The sequence below is a fragment of the Grus americana genome, chromosome 35 (genome assembly GCF_028858705.1).
Source record: "Grus americana isolate bGruAme1 chromosome 35, bGruAme1.mat, whole genome shotgun sequence".
NCBI classification, from domain to species: Eukaryota; Metazoa; Chordata; class Aves; order Gruiformes; family Gruidae; genus Grus; species Grus americana.
Window position 1 is genome coordinate 175567 of NC_072886.1, and position 23921 is coordinate 199487.

The following is a 23921-nucleotide window of genomic DNA, read 5'->3' on the forward strand; positions in this document are numbered from 1 at the left end:
CAACGCTTGTCACGAAGCCTCCTGGCCGCTCTGGCCTCTCTTCCCCGCCGTATCTCTATGGTTTTGGAAGAGGAAACCGGAAGTCTCTCTAGCCCGCCGCCTCGTCTCTATGGCGTACGCCTCGTCTCTAGGGCTCCTCCCGCCCTCCAGGTGGCGCTGCTCCCCCCGGTCGCCGCTCTGCCCTGTCGCCCTCGTTGGTTTCTTCATCCGGGTTCCCGGCTCCGCGCATGCGCGTTGTGCCGGGGGAGTGACAAGATGGCGGCGGAGGGGCCGGAGGCTCCGGCCAGTCCGGGCCGCGGTGGGGCCGAGGGAGCGCTGGGGGACGGCGGAGACGGCGGCACCGGCAACACCGGGACCCCCGGTGAGCCGGAGGGTGAGGAGGGGAGAGGGTTTGGGGGGGCCTGGGCGCTGAGGTGAGGCGGGGGGAGGAGTGTTGGGGGGTGAGGTGAGGTAAAGCGGGGGGGAGCTGAGGGGATTTGGGGGGGGGAACGAGCTGGGGAGGGGGCTGTGGGGCTGAGGGGGGGTCTGGGGGCAGGTGGGACTTGTGGGGAGTAATTACGGGGGGCTGGGATTAATGGGGCGGGATGGGGGTGCAGTGGGGTACAAAGGGGGGGGTAGCGCCAGAGGGTCACGAGGACTTGGGGGTCCCCCCCACCCGTGGGGTGAGGGCACCCATCGTTAACGGTGCGTTATCGTGTGTGTGTGTGTCCCCGGCAGCCCCCGTGGCCGAGCTGCCCCCCCCGGCCCCCACCCCCCCCGAGGAGGAACAGAGCGACGCTGCCGCCCCCCCCCCAATCCCACAGAGCTGCAACGGCTCCGCCATCGCCCCCCCCGAGCCCGAGGAGCCCCCCCCGGTCGCACCCGAGGAGCCCCCACCCCCCCGGGACCCCGAACCCCCCGCGGAGGAGCCCACCCCCACCTACCCCCTCGATTTTGAGAAGTTTTGGCAGGCGGCGCGCAGCAACCCCCACGACTTCACCGCCTGGACCGAGCTCCTGCAGTACGTCGAGCAAGAGGTAATTAAAGTCGCTCTTAAAGCTTGATGGCCTCGTTAAAACTTTAATTAAAACTCGCCCCGATACCCTAGCCCCGTTAAAACCTTCGTTAAAGCTCAGCCTGAGCTACCAGCTCTGTTAAAGTCTTTGTTAAAACTGAGCCTGAGCCACCAGCCTCGTTAAAACCCTAATTAAAACTCACCCTGGCACAAACCATGTGGAATCCACCACCCGGGGCCGGTTTTCCTCGCGATGGAATTAATTTCTGCCGCGTAATTGTTAATCTCAAGTAACACATGGATCCCTAGAAGACCCCTAACGCTAACCCGTTGTTATTATTGTCACAAAACCGCTTGGTTTTACCCCAAAACCGCCCCCGCAGAACCACCTTTTTGCCGCCCGCAAAGCCTTCGACGCCTTTTTTGCCCACTACCCCTACTGCTACGGCTACTGGAAAAAATACGCTGACATGGAACGTCGCTTCGACTGCAGCCGGGAAACCGAGGAGGTGCGTTATTTTTGGGGTGTCCCCCCCTTTTTGGTCTTTTGGGGATCCCCGGGGTGTTCTTTGGGGCTGTCCGCGCCATTTCCACGCTACTTTTTGCCGTCAAAATGCCATTTCCGAATCGTTTTGGGGTGTCACCGGCTGATTTTTCACCCGTTTCCAGTTCTGCCGGAGGGATTTTGGGTTGTTTCACCCCATTTTTTCATTGGGGCTCCCCGATCTCACAGGGGGACACTCGATGACGCTCAGGGTGTGTGTCCCGGCAGGTTTTTGAGCGGGGGCTGCAGTCCATCCCCCTCAGCATGGATCTATGGATTCATTACATCTCCTACCTCCAATCCACCCTGGACATGAATCTTCCCGAATCCATCCAAAAAATCCGCGGGTAAGTCACCGCATGAAACTGTAAACGCTTCCCGCCATCGTTAATCTTTCCCGCTTTCTCCTTTATTTCTTTTTTTTTTTTGTCCTTCTCGTTTAGCGTTTTTGAAGCGGCAGTAGCGGCAGCTGGGATGGATTTCCGTTCGGATAAATTATGGGAACTCTACGTGGAATGGGAAAAGGAACAGGGGGATTTACGAGCCGTCACCGGTATCTACGACCGCGTCCTCTCCATGCCCACGCAACTCTACAACCATCACTGGGAGAAGTACGTACCCCGTTCCGCCTCGGAAAATACCCCCGCGGAGGTAGAATATCCACACGCCCCCCAAAAAAAAATCCTGAATATCCCCGTGGGAAATAAATCCCTGTATTAAAACATCCCGGCGGTTAAATTTCCCTGTAGAAAACATCAACAGTGGTAAAAAAAAAATCCCTACGGAAAACACCGTGACGTGCCGGGGAAACTTCCCCAGTCCTCCGCCACGGCCATCGTCACCGTTCCGTGTCCCGGTGGCACATCCCCCCTTTTTTAACCCCCGTTTCCCCCCCCCAGATTTAAGGAACACGTTCTTCACAACCCCCCGAAAGATATTTTATCCCCAGAGGAGCTTCTCTGGGTCCAGTCCAAACTGGCCACCGATCCCGTGCCGAAACCGCCGGAGCCGGAAGGAACGGAAGCGCCGCCGGGAGAGGATCTACCCCCCGGCGTGGAGGGGAAAGCGGCGGCAGCAGAAACCCAGGTAGACACCCAAGAACGGGGTTTTTTGGGGTGTGTTTTTTGAGAGGGGGCATCTCTAGGGGAACCCCCGTTTTCCACCTGCATCCCGTTGAATTCCCAGGGCGATTTAGACCAGGAAAAAATCCGGGAACTGGTAATTTCCATGCGGCAACAAATCTACGCGCAAAACGAGGCGGAAGTCAGCAAACGCTGGAATTTTGAGGATGGGGTACGTAGGGTTGGATTGATTCCCCCACCCCCCCTTCTTACGCTTTCGCCCCGTTTTTACGCCTTCGCCGTGATTTTCCTGGCAGATCAAACGTCCGTATTTCCACGTGAAGCCGCTGGAGCGGGCGCAGTTACGGAATTGGCGGGATTATTTGGATTACGAAATGGCGGCCGGCTCGCACGAGCGCACCATCGTCCTCTTCGAACGTTGTGTCATCGCCTGCGCCCTCTACGAGGAGTTTTGGATCAAGGTGAGTCCGCTGCGACCTGACACGCACCCCCACACACCCCCACTTTCACCCCAAAAAAACTCCCTGGCCCCCCAAAAAAACCCACCCCTTCATCCCCCCCAAAACTGCCCTCATCCCCCCCCAAAAATGCTTCAACCCCCCCAATAAACGCTCAAGCCACCCAAAAGCCCCCTCATCCCCCCAAAAAACACATCACCCCCCCAAAAAAAACCCTCATCCCCCACAAAAGAACACCCCTCAGCCCCCCCAAACCTGTCATCTCCCCCCAAAATGCCTTGCTCCCCCAAAAAAAACCCCATCCCCCCCAAAATCCCCTCATCCCCCCCAAAATCCCTTGTCCTCCCCTAAAAAACCCACCTCATCTCCCCAAAAAAAACCTTGCCCCCTCAAAAAACCCTCATCCCCCCCAAAACCCACCCCTCCAAAAAACTGCCCTTTATCTGCTCCCAAAAAATCCCTCTCATCCCCCTCAAGAAATCCCTCTCATCCCCCTAAAAAATGCTTTACCCCCCCAAAAAACCCCTCAGCCCCCACAAAAAACCACCCCTCGGCCCCCACAAAAAGCCCCCCTCATCCCCCCAAAACCCCCTCGGCCCCCCCAAAAAAAGCCCTTTGTTTCCCCCTCATGCCCCTTTCCCCCCCAAAACACCCCACCCCCCAAAAAAATCCCCATAACCCCCCCAAAGACCCCACCCCCCAACAATCCCAGTTCATTTTGGGGTGTTCCCCCCCCCCCCTTTTTTTTCTTTCATTTTACCAACTTGATTTATTTCCTGTTAATTTTTTCTGCTCTTTTTCACCCCCCCCACGGGCATCCCCCACCCCCAAACACAGCGGGGGAGGGGAACCCCCCTCAGCCCCCCTCCCCCCCATCCATCCCTCCCCTCTCTCCGACCCTTTTTTCCCCCTTTTTTTCCCTACAGTACACCAAATATTTGGAAAACCACACGGTGACGGGGGCCAGGAGCGTTTTTCAGCGGGCGTGCGGTTACCACCTGCCCAGGAAACCCAACATCCACCTGCTCTGGGCGGCTTTTGAGGAGAAACAAGGTGAAATAATCCCCAAAACGGCTCATTTTGGGCGCAGAGGGATTGGAAATGTGACTTTTGGGGGCACGGGGGTCACAGCTGGCCCCAAAACGGGCTCGGGGGTGAGGTGAGACACCCCATTTCTCACCGAAACAATGCAGGTCTGGGCCGGGATGACGGATTTCAACCCAAAACCGCTTCCGTTTTGGGGTGGAAGAGACGTTTCACTCCCAAACGCTCCATTTTCAGGCTCAAACACCGTATTTCACCCCAAATTGCTCCTTTTTTTGGGCCAAGATGCTGCATTTCGCCCCAAAACGCTCTGTTCTTGGACTGAGATGTCAAATTTCACCCCAAAATATTCCTGGTTTTGGGACGCAGGGGCCACGTTTCGCCCCAAAACGCTCCGGGTGGGTTTAGCCCCAAAAAGCAGCTTCTGTGGCTACCGGGAGGGGACAAAGCTGCAGCTGGGGACCCCCATAACTCCCCAGTGACCCCCAAAACACCCCAGGGACCCCTGCAACCCCCTCGAGAACCCCCATAACTACCTGAGGACCCCCATAACCCCCCCTTGGGGACCCCCAAACCCCCCCAGAGACCCCCTATAACCACCTGAGGACCCCCAAACCCCCCCCTTCCCCCTTCCTCTCCTCATCTCCCCCCCCCTCTCCAGGAAACCTGGACGAAGCCCGCCGCATCCTCCGCTGTTTCGAGGAGACGGTGCCGGGTTTGGCCATGGTCCGGCTGCGCCGCGTCAGCCTGGAGCGGCGGCAGGGAAACCTGGAGGAAGCGGAAGCGTTGCTGCTGGAAGCCATGCGCGCTAACGAGGGGCTGCCCCTCGCTTCCTTCTACGCCGTCAAATTAGCGCGGCAAGCCTGCAAAGTCCAGAAAAACCTCGGCAAAGCTCGCAAGGTCTTGGTGGAAGCTTTGGAAAAGGAGCCGGTGAGGTAGAAAAAAGCTCGTTAGGGAACCGCTAACGAGTATCCCGGGAAAGGATGGGGGCGATGCCGGGGCGGCGGGACGGGATTTCGGCTCCCAGGGATGCAGCCGCGGGGATCTGGGGGTGTCGTTCGGGCTTCGCGCACACCGTAAATCCTGTTTGGGGGTCCCACAGAACCCCCACGGGGGCTCTAAGTCCAGCTCAGGTGCCCCCAAACCCACTCAGGACTCCCTAAATCCCACTCGGGGTTCCACAGACACCCCTGGGGTCCCCCCCAAACCCAACTGGGGACCCCAAAACCTTCCCGGGAGCTCCCTAAATCCCCTCAGGGTCCCCCCCCACCCCAATCCCAGGGATCCCCCCCCCCAAAATTGACCAAACTGGGGGTGTCCAGGACAACACCCGGCTCCACGCCAACCTCCTGGAGATGGAATTCGGGGCCGACGTCCGCCAAAACGAAGGGAACACCATGAGCTGCTTCGAGCGGGCGCTGCGCAGCCCCCTCCCCGACGAAGCCAAACTCGTCTTCTCCCAGCGCCGCGTCGAGTTCCTCGAGGATTTCGGCTCCAATATACACAGGTTTGGATCCGGGGGGTGTGAAAAACCCCAAAAAACACCACATGGCCCCCAAAAAAAAGAGGCCAGACCCCCCCATTGCCCCCCCTGAGCTCTCCTCGCTCCCCCCCAGCCTGCTGACGGCGTACGACGAGCACCAGAAGATCCTCAAGCAACACGCGGCGCGCAAGAGAGCCCCCGAGAACGGGTGAGGGGACCCCTCTGGTCCCGATTTTGCCCCTTTTAATCCCGATTTTGCTCCTTTTAGTCTTGATTTTTCCCTTTTATTCCCCCCCTTTTTTTTCCCACCCGGGTTTATCCCCCGATTTTGCTGTTTTAATCCCTATTTCTCCCCTTTCCCCATGATTTCCCCTCAACTTTTCCCCCTCCCCCCCAATTCCTCTCCATTCCCCTCTAATTTTCCTCCAATTCTGCTTTTTCCTCCCAATTCTGCCCCAATTCCTCCCCTTTTCCCCCAACTTTACCCCTTTTCCCCCCAATTTCACTCATTTCCACCAATTCTTCCCTTTTTCACTCTTTTCCCTCAATTTGCCCCTGAATTTCCCCCAATTCTTCCCTTTCTCCCCCAATTTCACCCCAATTCCCCCAACTTCCCCCCACTACTTCCCCTTTTCACCTCTTTTCCCTCAATTTCCCCCTGCATTTCCTCGCAATTCCCCCCAAATCTCTCCCATATCTCCCGTTTCCACCCAACTTCTCCCCAATTTACCCCCCTTCCCCCCAAATCTCCCCCCTTTCCCTCCAATTTCACCCAATTTCCTCCCCCTTCCCCCCAACTTCTCCCCATTTCCCCCCAATTTCTCTTTTCCCGCAATCCCCCCCAATTTCCCCCCCAATTTCCCCTTCCCCCCCCCCGCAGCGCGGACGAACCCGACGACAAACGCCTCCGCCCCGACGACTCCTCGGGCCTCTTGGGTCCCCTCAGCTTTTCCACCTCGGGGGGGGACGTGGGCTCCACCCCCTACAACTACTGGTACCAGGTCAGTCTGGGGGGGCTGGGGGGGGCTGGGGGGGCACTTTTGGGGTGACTCTGACCCCCCCTTTCTGCCCCCAGCACGGCTACGGTGCCTACAGCTACCAGTCGCCGTGGAACTACAACCAGTACTACTCGCAGAGCTGAGACGGGGTCCCCCCCGAACCCCAACTTCCCCCCCACTCCCTTTTTTTTTAAAAACCAGAAAACCCCATTTCTGTACATTTGGGGGGGGGGGGAACACCCCCCCCCCCCCCTTTCACAACTGGGGCGATGTAAATAAAGAGGCAGCACGTTAAATAAATGCGGCAGCGTTTATTTGGGGGTGGGGGGTGATGCTGGTTTTGGGGTACACACGGTGCCGGAGCTGCTTTTGGGGTGCGTCGTCCGCTCAGGAGGGGGTTTGACCCCGGTTTTGGGTACACACGGTGTCGGAGCGGGGTCTGCGTCATTTTTGGGGCACGTCCTGCGCTCAGGAGGGGGTTTGACTCAGGTTTTGGGGTACACGCGGTGTCAGAGCAGGTTCGTGTCTCTTTTTCGGGGCGCCCCTTCCGCTCGAGAGGGGGTCAGACTCAGTTTTTGGGGTACCCCAGCTCCTGGGAGGTTTCTGTCTCTCTTTTCGGGTTCCTCTTCCGCTCCAGACAGGTGGGGGTTGCATCTCCATTTTTGGGGTACACCCCCTGGTGACGTCTCATTTTGGGGTGCCCCTTCCACTCATGGGGGGGCTTAGACCCCAGTTTTGGGGTACGCACCACGTCGCGGCAGGTTTACGTCTCTTTTTTTGGGGCGCCCCTTCCTCTCCGGAGACACTTTAACCCCATTTTGGGGCCCCTGCACCCCTCAATAAGCAACTCCGGCCCCAATTTTGGGGTCTCCCTTTCACCCCATTTTTTCCTTCACTGTCTTACCCCAATTCTGGGCTCCCGTGTTAATTTTGGGGTCCTTTGGGGTTATTTTGGGGGTCCCCTGGTATATTTTGGGGTTCCCCTTCACCCCCATTTCTCCTTTCCCCCTCAATTTTGGGCTCCCGCCTTAATTTCGGCCTCTTTTGGGCCCCCCCAGTATATTTTGAGGTCCTCTGGGATATTTTGGGGTCCCCCCAATTTTGGGCTCCACCTTTCACCCCCATTTTTCCTTCCCCACTCAATTTTGGGCTCCCGCCTTAATTTCAGCCTTTTTGGGGGCTATTTCAGGGTCCTTTGGTGCTATTTTGGTGCCCCCCAGGTACATTTGGGGTCCCCCCCAGACATTTGGGGTCCCCCCCAGACATTTTGGGGTGCTAGAAGCCCTTCTGCAGCAGCCACGCCCGCAGCTCGTGCTCGCAGCCCCCCCTGATGCGCAGACACCCCGTCACCTCGTTCACCTGCACGTCCGTCACCCCCAAATCCTCCCGCAGGTCTCGCTCCAATTCCTGCGGGTTGGGGGGGGGATGTTAAAACCCTGCGGTAGCCCCCCAAAAACCCGCCCCCCCTCCCCCAAATCCCCCCCCCCCCATACCCAGATGTTGCCCCAGATGTGGCGCAGCAGCGTCAGGCGCCGGTTGCCCTTGACCAGCCGGGGGTAGACGGGCAAGTTGTGGAGGCGGGAGCGAGCCACGAAGTAGGGGAGGTGCGGGGGGGGCCCTGGGGGGGGCAACGAGAAACTGTGGGACCCCCCCAGGGGGTTAAACACCCCCCCCGGGGTGAATCCCACCCTTATTGCCCCCCCCAAATCCCCCAATGCCCCTATTGCCCCCCCCAAATGTAAATCCCCTCCCCCCAAACCCCCTTATTGCCCCCCCCAAGTAAATCCCCCCCCATTTGCCCCCCCCAGGGTATTTCCCCCCTTGTTGCCCCCCCCAAAATAAATCCCCCCCCCTTCAGATTGCCCCCCCGGGGTAAATCCCCCCTTATTGCCCCCCCAGTGCCCCTGCTGCCCCCCCGAGGGTAAATACCCCCCAATAAATACCCCCCAGCCCCCCCCAATTAAATACCCCCCCAAAAAAAACCCTTATTGCCCCCCCAAGCTAAATACCCCCGGTGCCCCCCAAATAACCCCCCCATTGCCCCCCCCCCCCAAACCGACCTTTCGGGGGGCTCCAGCCGGAGGGGGTGGGGTAGGTGGGGTGCGGGGGGGGGAGGGGCACGCGGGTGGGGGGCAGCAGCCGCTGCACGAGGGCGAAGTCGTCGTCGGAATCCTGGGGGGGGGGAGGGGGAGGGGAGGGGGGGGGCGGCGGGGGGGGTCTGGAAAAACGGGGGGGGGGGGGGTGGTCACCCCAAACATCTCCCCCCCAGGGTCTCCCCACTCCCCTCCTCCATCCCCTCCCCCCCAGTTTGCTCACGACCCCCCATCCCCCTCAGGCCCCCCCAGCCCCTCCCCCTCCCCATTTACCCTCAGGACCCCCTCCCCCCCTCCCCTCAGCCCCTCCAATCCCCCCCAGCCCCCCCAAATCCCCCCCCCCGTTACCTTCATCCCCCTCCGTCCCACCGCCCCCCCGAGCTCCCGCAGCCGCCGGCCCAGCCCCGCCGCCGCCGCCATTGCCAGCGCCGCCATGTTGGAGACTCCACCTCCTTCCCGACGTCGGGACGTACGGACGTAATGACGCACGGGCGCGTGACGTAAGCGCGCCGCCGCTAAAGCCCCGGCGCATGCGCAGAACCGCCCTTTCCGCGGCGCGGTCGCTGCTGAGGAGACGGTGAGGGGAGGCCGCGGCCCGGGGGGGGGCTGAGGGGGTTTTGGGGGGGTTTGGGGCGAGTCTGAGGGGTTCTTGGGGAGTCTGAGGGGCTTTGGGGGCTCTGAGGGTTTTTTCGGGGGGATTTGGGGGTTTCCGGGGGGGTTGAGGGGTGTTAGGGAGGGTTTTGGGGGGTCTGAGGGGGTTTTTTTTGAGGGGTCTGAGGGGATTTGGGGGGGATCGGAGGGATCTGGGGGGGTCTGAGGTTTTGGGGGGGTCTGAGGGGATTTGTGGGGATCTGGAGGGTTTTGGGGGGGCTTTGGGGGGTCTGAGGGGTTTTTTAGGGGATCTGGGGGGGTCTGAGGGGGGTCTGGGGGTTTTTGAGAGTGTTTGGGTGAGTATGAAGGGGTTTTGGGGGGTTCACAGGACTTTAGGTTTTTTTGGGGGAGTCAGGGATGCTTGGAGGAGTCTAAGGGGTTTTAGGGGGGCTCTGAGGGAGTCTGAGAGGTTTTGGGGGGAGTGTGGGGGGATTTTTGGGGGGTCTCTGAAACACCTAGGAAGGGCTGTGAAGCCTTGGGGGGGCTGGAGATGTATTTGGGGGTCCAGGAGACCTGTGGGGGGGTCTGAGGGGCTTTGGGGGGGCTGGGAGGTTATTTGGGGCCTGGGGGGGGTGGTCTGAGAGTGTTTCAGGGGGGTCCAGGAGTCCCGGGGGGGGGGGGGCGCTGGGAGCCCGGGGAGGGCAGCTGAGAGGCCTTGGGAGACCCTGGGGGGGACCCCAAAAAACCAGGAAGGGGGGCCAAAACTGGGGGGGGGTGGGTGCCCCCCGAGGCGCTGCCAGCGTCCCAGCCGGGCCGTGCCCGTGTCCCCCCCGTCCTTGGCATCGCAGCCCTTTGTCCCTGCGGCCCTTTGCCAGGAGCCAAAGTCGCTTTGGGCGGGGAGTGGTTGCATAAACCCCCCTCAGCCCCCCAAAACGCCCCCCCCCTGGGGCAGAACCGCAGGGACTGGGACACCCCTGGGCTTCCTCTTGATCTGGGGGGGCAGCAATAACAGCCCCTCACCCCCCCTTCCTGTTCCTGGGGGTCCCCGTCTCTTCCCTGGGAGTCTCTCTTTTTTTTTTAGGGAGGGGGCCCCCCTAACCCCCCCTTTTGCCCCCCCCAGCCCACCATGCAGCTCTTCATCCGTGCCCAGTCCCTCCACGCCATCGAGGTCTCCGGCACCGAGACTGTCGCCCAAATCAAGGTGAGCCCTTCAGGGGTGCCCCCCCCTCCCCAAATACACCCCTTTTTTGGGGTGACTGACACCCCCCCGTGTCCCTGTCCCCCCCCCAGGCACGGGTGGCGGCGCTGCCGGGCGTCCCCCCCGCCGAGGACCAAGTGCTGCTGTTTGCCGGGACCCCCCTGGACGATGGCACCGTGCTGGGACAGAGCCCCCTCCCCAAATTTGCCACCCTGGAGGTCTCCACGCGCCTCCTGGGGGGTATGTTTGGGGGGTGGGCCGCTAATTACCGGGGTGTTCGTTAGCCTAACGAGCCAACCGAGCCCCTTGACGCCTCGTTTTCCTTCCCCCCCCCCCATCAGGGAAAGTCCACGGTTCTCTTGCCCGCGCCGGCAAAGTGAGGGGCCAGACCCCCAAGGTGAGTTCGGGGGGGTTTTGGGGGGGCTCCCCCCTGATTTTTGTGACCCCCTTCAGCTCTGGGGGGTTCCTCCTGGCTTTGGGGACCCCCCCTTGATTTTGGGGACACCCCCCCCCTTCTTTCTCAGGTGGCCAAGCAGGAGAAGAAGAAGAAGAAGACGGGGCGAGCCAAGCGGCGCATGCAGTACAACCGCCGCTTCGTTAACGTCGTCCCCGGCTTCGGCAAGAAGAAGGGGCCCAATGCCAACTCCTGAGCGCCGGCCTCAGTAAACGGCAGCAGAATTGGGGCCAGTTCGTGGTTTTTTGGGGCTTTGGGGGCTGGTTTGGGATTTGGTGGGTTTGGGGTTTTTAGGGTTTTCTTTAATTTAGGGGGGAATTTCAAGGAGTTTAAGTGGGGTGGGGGGTGAAACAATCCCCCTCGAAGGCCAAAGTGGGTCCCTGAGGAGGTGGGGGGGCAGTTAATGAACACTCATTAGCGAGAGAGAGGTAATTAGAGCTAATTAGCGGGGGGGTGTTGTGGTAATGAGAGGGGAGCAGCGCACAGGTGTTTGGAGAGGGGTTCTGTATGGGGTGGCGGAAATAGCCGAGCGCTGCCGGAAATACCCGAGTGACGGCGGGGGAGAGCCGAGCGGGGACGGAAAGAGCCGAAGCGGAGTCGAGCAGGAGTGGGAGGAGCCGTAGAGGGGGCGGGGCGAGCCGAGCCGAGCGGCGCCGAAGCGAGGGTGGGGGGGAGCCGAGCACTACCGAGCGGCGCCGAAGCGAGGGTGGGGGGGAGCCGAGCACTACCGAGCGGCGCCGAAGCGAGGGCGGGGCGAGCCGAGGGCTCCCCGAGCGGCGCCGAAGCGTGACCGGAAATACCCGAGGCGGAACCGGAAGAGACGACAGTCATTCGCCAAGATGGCGGCGCCCGGTGAGGAGGCGCCGTGCGGGCTGTGCGGTGCCGCCGCCGCCCCTTACACCTGCCCGCGCTGCAACCGCCGCCTCTGCTCCCTCAGCTGCTACCGGGGCCACGGCGGCTGCGCCGAGGCCTTTTACCGCGAACAGGTGCTACAGGCCCTGGAAGCCGAGCGGGATACCCCGCCGAGCCGTCACCGCCTGGACTCCGCCTTCCACCGGCTACAGCAACTACGCGAGGCCGAGGATTCGAGTGGATGCGTAGGCCGCGACCTGTGGGAGAGTCTCAGCCCGGCGGAACAAGCGGGTTTTCACCGGTTGTTAAACTCGGGGGAGGCGGCGAAGCTCCTGCCGCCCTGGAGACCGTGGTGGTGGCGGCGGGACCGACCCAAACCCGCGGTGGAGCCACCAAAATCCCGAGAAGAGGAGGAGGAAACCTCGGTCGGTCCCGCGCCCCCTTTCCCCGCCATCATCCCCCCTCTGAGCAGCCTCCCTGCCCCTCCTCCCTCCCCGCTTCTCCCCTTCCAGCTTCCCAACGTCCTTTACGCGTACGCCTTCGCCCTCAGCCTGCACGGCGGCGACGAGACGCTTCTCCCCGAACTCCCCGCCGCCGCCATTGACGTCTCGGCCGCCCTCCGCTCCCGGCGTCCTTTCTCCTCCACCGCCGAAGCCCTCGGCGTCGCTCGATACGACGCCGAAACCGCCGGTTACCCACGATGCCCTTTGGGCGATGCCGGGACGGTTTTGGCCGTCGCTCAGCTCTTGGAAGGACGGGACGGGGAAGGAAACGCCGACGTCGTCATCGCTTTGGGTCATTTGGAAGGATTGTTACGAAAGGGAAAACGGGATGTAGAGGAGGAAGAACGACGTCGGTTCGTTAAAGCCCGGCGGAAGTGTCGGTACCTGTTGGCGTGGAGCTGGGAGACGACGACGGCGGCGACGTTGGCGCGACTGGCGGGTGAGGCGCGGCGCGTTCACGCTGCCATGACAGAGGCGGAGCTCGTTAGCAGCGGGGTTAACGGAGTACGGGGGTCGAGGGAGAAGAAGCTCATCGAGGAGTTGGATTAACGGACGACGCTCGTTAACGAGCACGGGGACAAACGGCGTGAGGGAGAGAATGTGATCGTTAAGGAACCAGATTAACGAACGGAGGTTGAGCCGGTGCTGGGAAAGCGGCTCGTTAAGGGACGGGGCTAACGAACAAACACACCACGTGCCCCCCGGGGGCTGTTTTGGGGGGTCGCTACCCCAGGAATAAACCCGAAGCCTAACGAGCCAGATCCGCTAATGAGCTGGGGATGCTAAGGAATGTGGGGTGCTAATGGGGGGGGGGCTAATTAGTTGTGGGGGTAACGAACTGGGGGTGCTGACGAAGCCAGAAAAGGGGGTTTATTGCAGGCAGGAGCGACAGGGAGGCCGTGGGGCACAGGGGCGTGGGTCCCGCTGTGGGGCGCAGAGATGTGGGGCGCAGAGATGTGGGGCGCAGAGATGTGGGGCGCAGACACCTGAGTCCTGCTGTGGGGCGCAGCGTGGGTCCCGCCGTGGGTCCCAGCCGCCGTGGGTCGCGCCGTGGGTCGCGTCAGTAGATGTGGGGCAGGAGGCGGTGGGGCACGCGGCGGCAGAGCAGCTCCCAGCCCCAGCCCAGCTCCCGCCGGCACCGGCGTTCGGCCACGGCCGCCCGGTGCTCCCGCAGCGCCGCCCCCGCCAGCACCGGCACCAGCGCCAGGGGGGGGTCCAGGCCTGGGGGGGGCACGGGGGGGCACCCCGTATTGAGAGGGGCGTCGGGGGGGGCACGGGGGGGCACCCCGTATTGAGAGGGGTGTCTGGGGGGGGGGCACGGGGGGGGGGCACCCAGGGAGGGTCCAGGGCAGGGGGGGCACGGGGGGGCACCCTGTACTGAGAGGGGCATCTGGGGGGGGCACAGGGGGGCACCCCGTATTGAGAGGGGCATCTGGGGGGGGCACAGGGGGGCACCCCGTATTGAGAGGGGTGTCTGGGGGGGCACGGGGGGCACCCCATATTGAGAAGGGTGTCGGGGGGGGGGGGGTCTGGGGCATGGGGGGGTGGACGACACAGGGGGGCACCCCATTTTGAGGGGGCACCTGGGGGGTCCAGGGCAGGGGGAATGAGGGGGGGCACCTGGGGGGGGCATGGGGGGGTGCACCCAGGGGGGGTCCCAGGCACCCGGGGGGGGTGTCTCCCTGTTTGGGGGGGGTTGTCCCAAGTTTGGGGCGCCTCCCTGTTCTTGAGGGGGTGTCCCTGGTTTGGGAATCTCTCCATTTTGGGGGGAGGTGTTCCCATCTTTGGGGGGTGCCTCCCCATTTTGGGGGTCTCCCTGTCTCAGGGGGGTGTCTCCCCATCTCTGGGGGTGTCTCCATCTCGGGGGGGTGTCCCCGTTTCGGGGGGGCTCACCGCAGGGCAGGCTCCACGCCAGCGCCATCAGCAGCTCCCCCAGGTGATCGGGGCGTCGCACCAGCCCCCACCACCCCCCCGCCAGCAGCAGCCGCCCCGTGGCCGTGGGCACCGTGGGGAGACCTGGGGGGGGGGGGAGGGGGGGTTGGGGGAGGGGACACACCCCCACCCCCCCCCCTCCGGGCCCCCCCACCCCCCCCACTCACCGCCCACACGGGGGTCGTGGGGGTCGCGGCTGAAGAGGCTCCTCTGGGCCGTGGCACCGTGGGAGATCCAGAACCCCACGGCTGGGGGGGGGGGTCAGCACCCCCTGCACCCCCCCCCAATCCTCCCAGTTCCACCAGTACCCGCCCCAACACCCCCCAGTGCCCCCAACCCCCTTGGCACCCCGTTACCCCCCAGTTCCCTCGTTGTCCCCCCAGTCTCCCCCATTCCAGTCCCCCCAGTTTGTCCCCCAATTCCCCCCCCAGTTCCCCTGTTCCCCCCCCAGTCCTCCCCCATTCCCCCCCAATTCCCCCCCCCAGTTTCCCCCCCAATTCCCCCCATTCCCCCCCTCATTTCCCCCAGTTCCCCCCGTTCCCCCCATTCCCCCCATTCTCCCCCCCAGTTCCCCCATTCCCCACAATTCCTCCCCAGTTTCCCCCCCAATTCCCCCTCCCAGTTCCCCCATTCCCCCCCAGTCCCCCCCCCGTCCCCCCGCACCGTAGAGCAGGGCGCAGGCAGCAGCCGCAGGCAGGGGCAGGCAGCGGGGGCGGTGCAGCAGCAGCAGCGCGGGGAGGGGCCCCCCCAGGGGCAGCCAGGCCAGAGCCACGAACAGCCCCACGAACCCCCCCGGCCCGCGCGGGGCGGCCCCACGCAGCACCTGGGGGGGGACCCCAAAATTCACACACCCCCCCACGGGGGGAGCCCACAACCCCACACCCCCCCCACGGGGGGACCCCAAAAATCACACACACCCCCCACGGGGGGAGCCCACACCTACGGGGGGAGCCCAAAACCCCACGGGGGACCCCAAAATCACACACCCCCACACGGGGGGAGCCCAAAATCACACACCCCCCACACGGGGGGGACCCCAAAACCCCACACACCCCCCCCACGGGGGACACCCCCCCCCAAAGCCACACACCCACGGGGGGGCCCTACACCCACAGGAGGACCCCAAAAACCCCACACCCACGAGGGGAGGGTGACCCAAAAATCTCACACACCCCTCCACGGTGGGGGGGGGCCACACACACGGGAGGAGCCCAAACCCCACGCGGGGGGGGGGGGGGGGGGAGCCACACAACCCCGCGTCCCCCCCCCCCCAAGTCCCACACATCCCCCCGAGGGACCCCCCCCACCCTGGGGACCCCCACGCCCACGGGGACCCCCCCACGCCCCCCCCCACCTGCAGGCGCCGCAGCAGCCAGAGCCCCTGAGCGGCCGCCACCAGCGCGAGGGGCAGCGAGGGGCCCCCCCGGAGCCGCTGCTGCTCCCCCAGCACCAGCACCAGCACCAGCCCCTGGGGACACGGACACGGGGGGCACGGACACGGGGGGGGAGACACGGACACGGGGGGGGGCATGGACATGGGGGGGCATGGACATGGGGGGCATGGACATGGGGGCATGGACACAGGGACACACGGACACGGGGGGGGGCATGGACATGGGGGGGCATGGAAACGGGGACACACGGACACGGGGGGCACGGACACGGGGGGGGGGGCATGGACATGGGGGCATGGACATGGAGGGGCATGGACACAGGGACACACGGACACGGGGGGGGGCATGGACACGGGGACACACGGACACGGGCGGGGGGGGGGAGACACGGACACGGGGGGGGGCATGGACATGGGGGGGGGGCATGGAAACGGGGACACACGGACACGGGGACACACGGACACGGGGGGGGGGGGGGGGGGGGGGGGGGCTGTTACCCCTGTCCTGCCCCGTGTCCCCTCGTCCCAGTCTCTCCCAGTTGCTCCCAGCAATCCCAGTTCCACCCCCCCCGCGTCCTTCCAACCCCCCCCGCCTTTCCCACCCAGCCCCCCCCCAGTTCCACCCGTGCCCCCCCTTTCCCACCCAGTGCCCCCAGCCCCCCCCAGTGCGCCCCCAGTCCCTCCCAGTCCCCCCCCAATCCCACCATGTGCCCCCCCCACCGTGCCCCCCCTTTCTCACCCAGTGCCCCCAGTCCCGCCCCCCCCCTCCATCCCAGTCTCTCCCAGTCCCCCCGTGCCCCCCCCCCCCAGTCCCCCCAGTCCATCCCAGTCCCCCCAGTGCCCCCACCCAGGCGCAGAGGCCGGGCCGCTCCCAGCTGAGGGGCCGGGGGGGCTCCAGGGGGGTCCCCAGCTCCCCCCCCACGAAGAATTCGTATACGGGGTGTCCTGGGGGGGGGGGGGGGCATGGCCTCAGCACCCAGGGGTGCCCCCCAGCCCCCCCCCATAGCACCCCCACCCCACAGCACCCCCAGCCCCCCCCAGGACCCACAACCCCCCCCAGCACCCCCCATTCCCCCCCCATAGCATCCCCCAGCCCCCCCCCCCCCCAGGACCCCCCCCATCCCTCCCCATTCCCGCCCCCCCCATAGCAACCCCCCCCCCCCCGCACCCCCATCCCTCCCCCCCAGGACCCACAACCCTCCCCATCGCACCCCCCCTCCCCCCCCCCATCCCCCCCATCCCCCCATCGCACCCCCCAGCCCCCCCATCTCACCCCCCCCATCCCCCCATCGCACCCCCCATCCCCCTCCATCTCACCCCCCCCATCCCCCCCATCGCACCCCCCATCCCCCTCCATCTCACCCCCCCCATCCCCCCCATCGCACCCCCATTCCCCCCTCACCAGCGCCCCCCCCCCGGAGCCGCCGGCGGGCGCTGAGGAGGAGCCCGAGGCCGAAGGCCACCGCGCAGGCAGCTGCGGCCACGGGGGGCAGGAGGGGGCAGAGGGGGGGCAGGGGGGGGCCCAGCGCCACCCCCACCCCCACCCCCAGCCCCGCCAGCCCTGCCCCTCCCCCACCGTTAGTGGGGGCGATGGGGGGGGGGGGGCTGGGAGCACCCTGAGCCCCTCCCCCACCCACAGGGACACCCCCCCCCCGAGCACGCTGAGCCCCTCCCCCACGCAAAAGGACCGTCCCCTCCCCCACCCACAGGACCCCCCCTGCCCCCCCACAAGGGACCCCCCTGCCCCCCCGTCCCAAAGGACCATCCCCTCCCCCACCCAAAGGGCCCCGGGACCCCCCTGCACCCCCTCCCCCCCAAAGGCCCACCCCACCCCCCCCAAGGCCCCCCCCCCCCCCCCCCAAGGACCCCTGGGACCCCCCCGCCCCTCCCCCACTCACCGCCGAGCCCGTGGGGGGGCCACAGGCAGGTCCCCACCCCGTGGGCGATCACCCACGCGAGGACGATGCCGAGGGCGGGGGGGGGTCGGCAGGGCCAGAGGGGGCCCCCAGCCCCACCCCTCCCCCCCCAGGCCCCCCTCCCCCACGCACGCGCCCACCAGCCCCATCAGCCCCAACGGCAGCAGCAACGTCAGCGCCCCCGCGCCTGGGGGGAGGGGCAGCAATTGGGGGGGGGGGGGCAGGGGCACCCCAGGTGCCGGGGAACCCCTCCCCCCCCAAAAAAGAGGACCCAGGCGCCCCCCTCCCCCCCCCCCACTAAGGGACCCAATTTCCCCCCTCCCCCCCCCCCAGGAGTCGGGGCGCCCCTCCCCCCCCAAAAAGGATCCCCCGTGTCCGGGCGCCCCCTCCCCCCCTCGCCCAAAAGGGACCCATGGACCGCCCCTCCCCCCCCCTTACCCCAGGGCCCCCCAAATTCCATCTCGGGGGGGGGGAGGGGCTCCGGGGGGCTCCATGGGGGGGGGGGGAGGGGCAGAGCGGGGGGACCCAGCGCCGGCACCTGCGGCTCGGCCCCGCCCCTTTTGGGCGTGGCTTGTTCCCGCCCCGCCCATCGGACCACACCCCCCCGCCGCTCTGTGTCCCCATTGGCCGAGCCCGGGTGAGGTCACCGCGCCGCACGCTGATTGGCGGGGGTGTTCCGCGCGGCCACGCCCCCCCTTAAAGAGACAGCGACCCTGCGCGAGGCGGGGAACAACACGACGTCCTATGACATCACAGCAGCCACGCGGGGCCTGTGACGTCGCACGTGACATCACCACACGCCGCACGCCCCCCCCCAAGGCTACAGCAATAACGTCATTTAATGAATAAAGCGTGCGGCCGGGGGTAGTGAACGGGGGCGTCGCACGAGGGGGCGTCGCACGAGGGGGCGTCGCCTTGCACGAGGACACGAGGCGCCGTCTCACGTCGGGGTCCCTCTCGCAGGGGGTGTTGGGGGGTGGGGCGCGCGTGTGTCCCTCGCACGCCGGGGTCACTACTCCACGACGAGGCGGAAGCGTTCGGCCTCCTCGAACTGGGCGTTCATGCGGGCGGCCCAGGCCTCCAGCTCCCCCAGCTGGGGGGGGGGGGGCGGGGGGTCCGGGGGGGAGGGGCAGCCCCCCGCAGCTCCCCTCCCCCACCCCAGCTCCCCTTCCCCCCAGTGCTGGGGGGGGGAGGGGCAAAGGGACTTTGGGGGGGGCCGTGGGGGGGGGGTGGGGACACGGAGGGGGTGTGGGGACATTGGGGGGGCACGAGGATGTCACGGGGGGCAGGGGGCCACGGGGGGCCGGGGGAGATTGGGGGGGGCCACAGGGGGCCACGGGGACTTTGGGGGGGCCCTGGGGACATGGGGGGCCCAGAGGACTTTGGGGGGGTCATGGGGGGGCCCTGGGAACACAGGGGGGACCCAGGGGACTTTGGGGGGGGTCATAGGGACACAGGGGGGTCACAGGGACTTTGGGGGGGCCATGGGGGGGTCACACGCAGGCCGGGGGGGGGGGGGGGGCACTCACGTCGATGGGCGCCACCTTCTTCTTCCTCCTGCGCTCGGGGCCGGGGCCGATGCCGGGCAGGTCCGGGGGGGGGAGGGGTGTGGGGGAGGGGCCACGGGGGGGAGCGTTGGGGGGGATGGGGGACAGCGGGGCCCCCCCCCCAGCCCGCGGGGGGTCCCCATCTCCAGGCGGCTGTAGGAGCGTCGGACCCGGGGGGCCACGGCAGGGGGGGAGGGGGAGGGGGGAGGGGAGGGGGGGAGGGGCCGGCGGCCTCAGGGACGTTTTCCTTCTGGCTGCGGAGCTGGGGGGGGGGATGGGACAGGGGTGACCCCAGGGCTGGGGGGGGGACGGGGGGGGCACCCCAATGTCCCCACGACCCCCCCTGGGACCCCCCTGCCCCTGGCCCCGCCCCCTCGGGGACACCCCACCATTGGCCCCGCCCCCTTTTCACATCCCTCCCCCCCCCCACTCACCCGCGAGCCCCACACCGAGGTCAAAGGTCGTTTCTCAGCCGGTGGGGGAGGGGAGCGTTGGGGCCTCCCCTCCCCCTCCCCCCGTTTGGGTCTGGGGGGGGTCAGGAGGAGCCGCGGGGGGGGCACCTGGGGGGGGACACGGACAGCAGAGCACCCATGGGTGGGGGGGATCTCGGGGGGGGGTTCCCCTCCCCCAACCCCTGCCCCTCCCCCCACTCACCGGGCTGCGCTGGTTGCGCCGGGGGAGGGGCGGCCAGGGGGGGCCCCCCCGGGGGGCTGAAGCCACCAAACGCCCGGAGCTGCGTCGCACTGCTGGGGGGGGGGGGAAGGGGTTGGGGGGGGGAGGGGTCTGACCCACAGCTGACACCCCTCCCCCACCCCACAACCCCCCCCCGGGACCCCCAATTGCTGCATGGACACCCCCAGGGCCCCCTCCCCCCCTCATGGACCCTCCCTCAGCCCCGTAACCCCCCCCGGACCCCCCGGACCCACGACCCCCCCCCTTGACCCCCCCAGGACCCTCCCCCACCCCATAGACCCCCCCTCTGCCCCACAGCCCCCCCACAGACCCATAGATCCACCCCATAGGGCCCCTCCCTGCCCCACAGACCCCCCCAGGACCCTCCCCCACCCCATAGACCCCCCCTGCCCCACAGCCCCCCATAGACCCAACCCCACCCCATAGACCCCCCCCATAGACCCCCCCTCTGCCCCATAGACACCCCTGCCCCACAGACACCCCCCCATAGCCCCCCCAGGACCCTCCCCCACCCCACAGACCCCCCTATAGGGCCCCTCCCCACCCCATAGGGCCCCTCCCTGCCCCATAGACCCCCCCTCTGCCCCACAGCCCCACCATAGACCCATCTCCACCCCATAGACACCCCCCATAGACACCCCCTCTGCCCTATAGACCCTCCCTCTGCCCCACAGCCCCCCATAGACCCCCCCCTGCCCCATAGACCCCCCCCAGGACCCTCCCCCACCCCACAGACGCCCCTATAGGGCCCCTCCCCGCCCCTATAGGGCCCCTCCCTGCCCCATAGATCCCTCCCCCGCCCCACAGCCCCCCCCCTCACCCCCCGGGGTCTCCCCCGTCGATCGCCTCCTCCCTCCGCCGCCTCCCGCCATCACCGTTCGAAACGCCGGAAGCGACGTCACGGGCCGGAAAGGCGCCAAGGCGCGCGCCGCGGGGGTGGTGCGCAAAAGAAGGTCGGGGAGGGTGGGGGAGCCCGGGCGCCATCTTGAGTGCGGCATAGCCTACTTCCGGTGGAAGAGCCGGAAGTGACGGTTTCGATAAGCGACGGACCCGGAAGTACAGTGCCAGCGGGGCAGCGCGTCGCCATAGGAACCCGTGAGTGGGGTCGGACGCCGGGGCGGGGGGGGGGGAAGGAGGAAGAGGAAGGGGAAGGGGAAGGAGGAAGAGGAGGAGGAAGGGGAAGAGGGGGGGTCTTGCAGGCCGGCGTCCCCTTTTTTGGGGGGGGGCCTGGGGTTCCCCCGTGGGACTCTTGGGGTGTTTGTGTGCGTGTCCCCCCCCCAGCCCCGCCATGGGCCTCTGCAAGTGCCCCAAGCGCAAAGTCACGAACCTCTTCTGCTTCGAGCACCGCGTCAACGTCTGCGAGAGCTGCCTGGTCACCGGCCACCACAAGGTTCGGAGGGGGGGAGGGCGGGGAGCGGCTTTCTGGGGGGGTCCCCCCACTTTTGGGGTCCCCCCGAACCCCATTTTTAAGTTCTCTGTGTGTGTGCGTGCCCCCCCCCAGTGCATCGTACAGTCCTACCTGCAATGGCTGCAGGACAGCGACTACAGCCCCGACTGTCCCCTCTGCGCCACCCCCCTGGCCGCCCGCGAGACCGTCCGCCTCGTCTGCTACGGTGGGGATTTTTGGGGGGGGGGGGAGGGGGTGCCCCCGTTTGGGGGGGGCTGGGGGAGGAGGGGAGGCTCCTAGCTGTCGTTTTGGGGGGGTGGGGTACCCTGAAACTGCTTTCGGAGGGCGGGGGGGGAGCTTGAAACGTTCTTTTTGGGGGTGGGGAGGGCTTAAAACCAGATTTTTTTGGAGGGTGGGGTGCCCCGAAACTGCCTTTGGGGGGGTTGGGGAGACTTGACACCACCATTTCAAGGGGTGGGTTCAATATCCCTGTTAGGGCGGGGCTCAAAGCTGCTTTTTGGTGGGGGGGGGGGGGGGGCTTGAAACTGACTTTTAGGGGTGGGGAGGCTCTGAAATGGGCTTTGGGGGGATGGGGGACCCTGAAACCACCTTTGGGGGGGGGGGCTAAACTGTCATTTTGGGTGGGGGAGCCTAGAAACAGCCCTTTTGGGACTGAGAGAGCCTGAAAACTGACTTCTAGGGAGGTGGGGGGAGCCCTGAAACAGCCTTTGGGGGGGGGGCCTCAACACTCCTTTTTTGGGGGCGGGAGACCTCAAAACGGCCATTTTGGGGTGTGGGCGAGCCTCAAACCTGACTTCTAGGGGGCTGGGGAGGCTCAAAACCACCATTTCAGGGGGTGGGGCCCCTGAAACCGCCTCTTGGGGGTGGGGGAGCCTCAAAGCAGCCCTTTTGGGGGGTGGGGGGCCCTGAAACTGCCGTTTTGGGATGGCGGGGGTCCCCGAAACCGCTTTTTGGGTGGGGGCGTCACCTCGGGAGCCTGACCCCTCCCCTTTCTTGTGTGCCCAGACGTATTCCATTGGTCGTGCCTGGCGGGGCGGGCCCGGGCGCTGCCCCCCCGCACGGCCCCCGCCGGCCATCGCTGCCCCACGTGTGGGGGGCCCCTCTTCCCCCCCCCAAACCTGGAGGGTCCCGTCGCCACCGCCCTGCGCAACCGCTTGGCCTCTGCCCCCTGGGCCCGCCCCGGCCTCGGCTTGCCCTTGGTGAGCACCCCAAAACCCTCCTGACCCCCCCCAGCACTCCAAAACCCCCCTGAACCCCCAAACCCCCCTGAACCCCCCTCCTGGCCACCCCAGTGCTCCCGCTGCACCCAAAAATCTGCCCCAGCACCTCAACCCCCCCCCGGGAACCCCCCCCCCCAAATCCCCCTCTGGGCCCCCCAAATCCCTCCCCAGGGCACCCCAGAACCCCTCTGGTCCCCCCCAGGGGTATCCCCGACCCCCCCCCATCCTTGTGGAGGGCCCCCCCCCCCCATAGTGGGGTCCTCCCCCATAACGGGGTGTCGTCCCCCCCCCGTGCCCCCCCAGATCGAGGACGCGGAGGCGACGCCGGACCCCGACCCCGAGGTGGAGGCGGCCGACAGCAGCTGGGACGGTGAGGCGGGGGGGGGCACCCCAAACCACCCCAGGATCCCCCCAACACCCCTGGACCCCCCCAGGGGAACTTGGGGACCCTCAGGGCCCCCCCCGACCCCCCCATTTCTCTCCCTGCAGCCCCCATGACCCCCCCAGAGCCCCCCCCGAGCCCCCCGCCCCCCCACGCCGTCGTCCACATGGGTGCTGAGACCCTCAGCCTGCACGCGGGTACGTCTGTGGGGCTGGGGCGCCCCGCTGTGGGGCTGGGACCGTGCTGTGGGGCTGGGGAATCCCGCTGTGGGGCTGGGGCACCCTGCTGTGGGGCTGGGACTGTGCTGTGGGGCCAGGGAACCCCGCTGTGGGGCTGAGACCTCCCGCTATGGGGCTGGGGGAGTTCAGGGGGTCCCAGGACCCCGCTATGGGGCTGAGAGGGTGGGATTGGGGGGGGGTGGGTGTCTCCATGTCCCCACTATGGGGCTGGAGTTTTGGGGGGGCCCTGACCCACCCCCCCACCCCCTGCCCCCAGGCTCGGGGCCCCGCAAACCTCTGGGGGGGCGCGAGAATCGGGGCCCCCCCGACCGCGACGAGGACAAGTACCGACGGCGACCCCCCCTCGCCTGGCTGCCCCACGCCCTCAGGTGGGGCTGGGGGGCACTTGGGGGGCTGGAGAGGGATGTGGGGAGCACTTTGGGGGGGGCTGGGGGGCACTTGGGGGGCTGGAGGGGACATGGCATGTGGGGGGTGCTTGGGGGGCTGGGGGGCACTTGGGGGGCTGAGGGGGATGGGGGGCACTTGTGGGGCTGGGAGGGGATGAGGGGGGCACTGGTGGGGCTGACCCTGTGCCCCTCCCCCCAGGTGCCGCGCGCGGGGCCCTCCCCGCCCCCCGCTGCTGGTGCTGGCGCTCGGGGGGGTCGCGGCCTTCGTCACCCTCCTCCTCCTCCTGGGGGGGCTGGGGCGGGGCGGGGCCGAGGGGGGCGGGGCCGACCCCGCCCTGGAGCCGCTGCACAACCCCCACGTGCGTGTGGGGCACTGACCCCTCCCCCCCCGACCCCCCCGAGGGGGCGTGGCCTCTGACACGCCTGGGCGTGGCCTCTGCGAGTGGGCGGGGTCTCCGGGCTGCCCCTCCCCCCCCAATAAATACCCCTCCCCCCCCAAGAAAAGCACTCG

At 66.6% G+C, this 23921-nt stretch overlaps 6 protein-coding genes across 9 annotated transcripts; 4 read left to right on the forward strand and 2 right to left on the reverse strand.

Annotated features, from left to right (window-relative positions):
• Window positions 1-155: 155 nt before the first annotated feature.
• Window positions 156-6903, forward strand: LOC129198708 (pre-mRNA-processing factor 39-like). 4 transcript variants are annotated; one of them, XM_054808244.1, is made up of 14 exons: window positions 208-361; window positions 718-1016; window positions 1378-1503; window positions 1767-1885; window positions 1982-2149; window positions 2438-2624; window positions 2724-2831; window positions 2917-3081; window positions 4005-4131; window positions 4784-5052; window positions 5445-5629; window positions 5739-5813; window positions 6486-6606; window positions 6681-6903. In XM_054808244.1, the coding sequence occupies exons 1-14, from the start codon at window positions 256-258 to the stop codon at window positions 6744-6746; spliced, it is 2121 nt and encodes a 706-aa protein (XP_054664219.1). In that variant the 5' UTR covers window positions 208-255; the 3' UTR covers window positions 6747-6903. The 4 variants fall into 4 exon arrangements, 3 of the variants coding, with proteins under 3 accessions (XP_054664221.1, XP_054664219.1, XP_054664218.1); XM_054808243.1 differs by having other exon boundaries at window positions 219-373; XR_008574513.1 differs by lacking the exons at window positions 6486-6606; window positions 6681-6903 and having other exon boundaries at window positions 156-373; window positions 4784-5057.
• Window positions 6902-9131, reverse strand: MRPL49 (mitochondrial ribosomal protein L49). The gene is made up of 4 exons (XM_054808238.1): window positions 9079-9131; window positions 8664-8821; window positions 8097-8221; window positions 6902-8010 (listed from the first exon to the last, which is right to left on the reverse strand). Exons 1-4 carry the CDS (start codon window positions 9129-9131, stop codon window positions 7879-7881), a joined length of 468 nt encoding a protein of 155 aa, XP_054664213.1. The 3' UTR covers window positions 6902-7878.
• Window positions 9132-9199: 68 nt separating this feature from the next.
• On the forward strand, window positions 9200-11168 carry FAU (FAU ubiquitin like and ribosomal protein S30 fusion). Its single transcript, XM_054808262.1, has 5 exons — window positions 9200-9273; window positions 10408-10488; window positions 10578-10725; window positions 10827-10882; window positions 11010-11168. The coding sequence occupies exons 2-5, from the start codon at window positions 10414-10416 to the stop codon at window positions 11133-11135; spliced, it is 405 nt and encodes a 134-aa protein (XP_054664237.1). The 5' UTR covers window positions 9200-9273; window positions 10408-10413; the 3' UTR covers window positions 11136-11168.
• A 141-nt stretch (window positions 11169-11309) lies between these two features.
• ZNHIT2 (zinc finger HIT-type containing 2) lies at window positions 11310-13049 on the forward strand. Its single transcript, XM_054808258.1, has one exon. The coding sequence runs from the start codon at window positions 11779-11781 to the stop codon at window positions 12841-12843; it is 1065 nt and encodes a 354-aa protein (XP_054664233.1). The 5' UTR covers window positions 11310-11778; the 3' UTR covers window positions 12844-13049.
• A 5307-nt stretch (window positions 13050-18356) lies between these two features.
• On the reverse strand, window positions 18357-20864 carry LOC129198713 (actin nucleation-promoting factor WAS-like). Its single transcript, XM_054808260.1, has 4 exons — window positions 20596-20864; window positions 19737-19828; window positions 19517-19642; window positions 18357-18628 (listed from the first exon to the last, which is right to left on the reverse strand). Exons 1-4 carry the CDS (start codon window positions 20771-20773, stop codon window positions 18548-18550), a joined length of 477 nt encoding a protein of 158 aa, XP_054664235.1. The 5' UTR covers window positions 20774-20864; the 3' UTR covers window positions 18357-18547.
• Window positions 20809-23908, forward strand: ZFPL1 (zinc finger protein like 1). Its single transcript, XM_054808259.1, has 8 exons — window positions 20809-20870; window positions 21057-21165; window positions 21277-21388; window positions 22189-22382; window positions 22707-22773; window positions 22893-22982; window positions 23281-23392; window positions 23610-23908. Exons 2-8 carry the CDS (start codon window positions 21064-21066, stop codon window positions 23785-23787), a joined length of 855 nt encoding a protein of 284 aa, XP_054664234.1. The 5' UTR covers window positions 20809-20870; window positions 21057-21063; the 3' UTR covers window positions 23788-23908.
• Window positions 23909-23921: the final 13 nt, after the last annotated feature.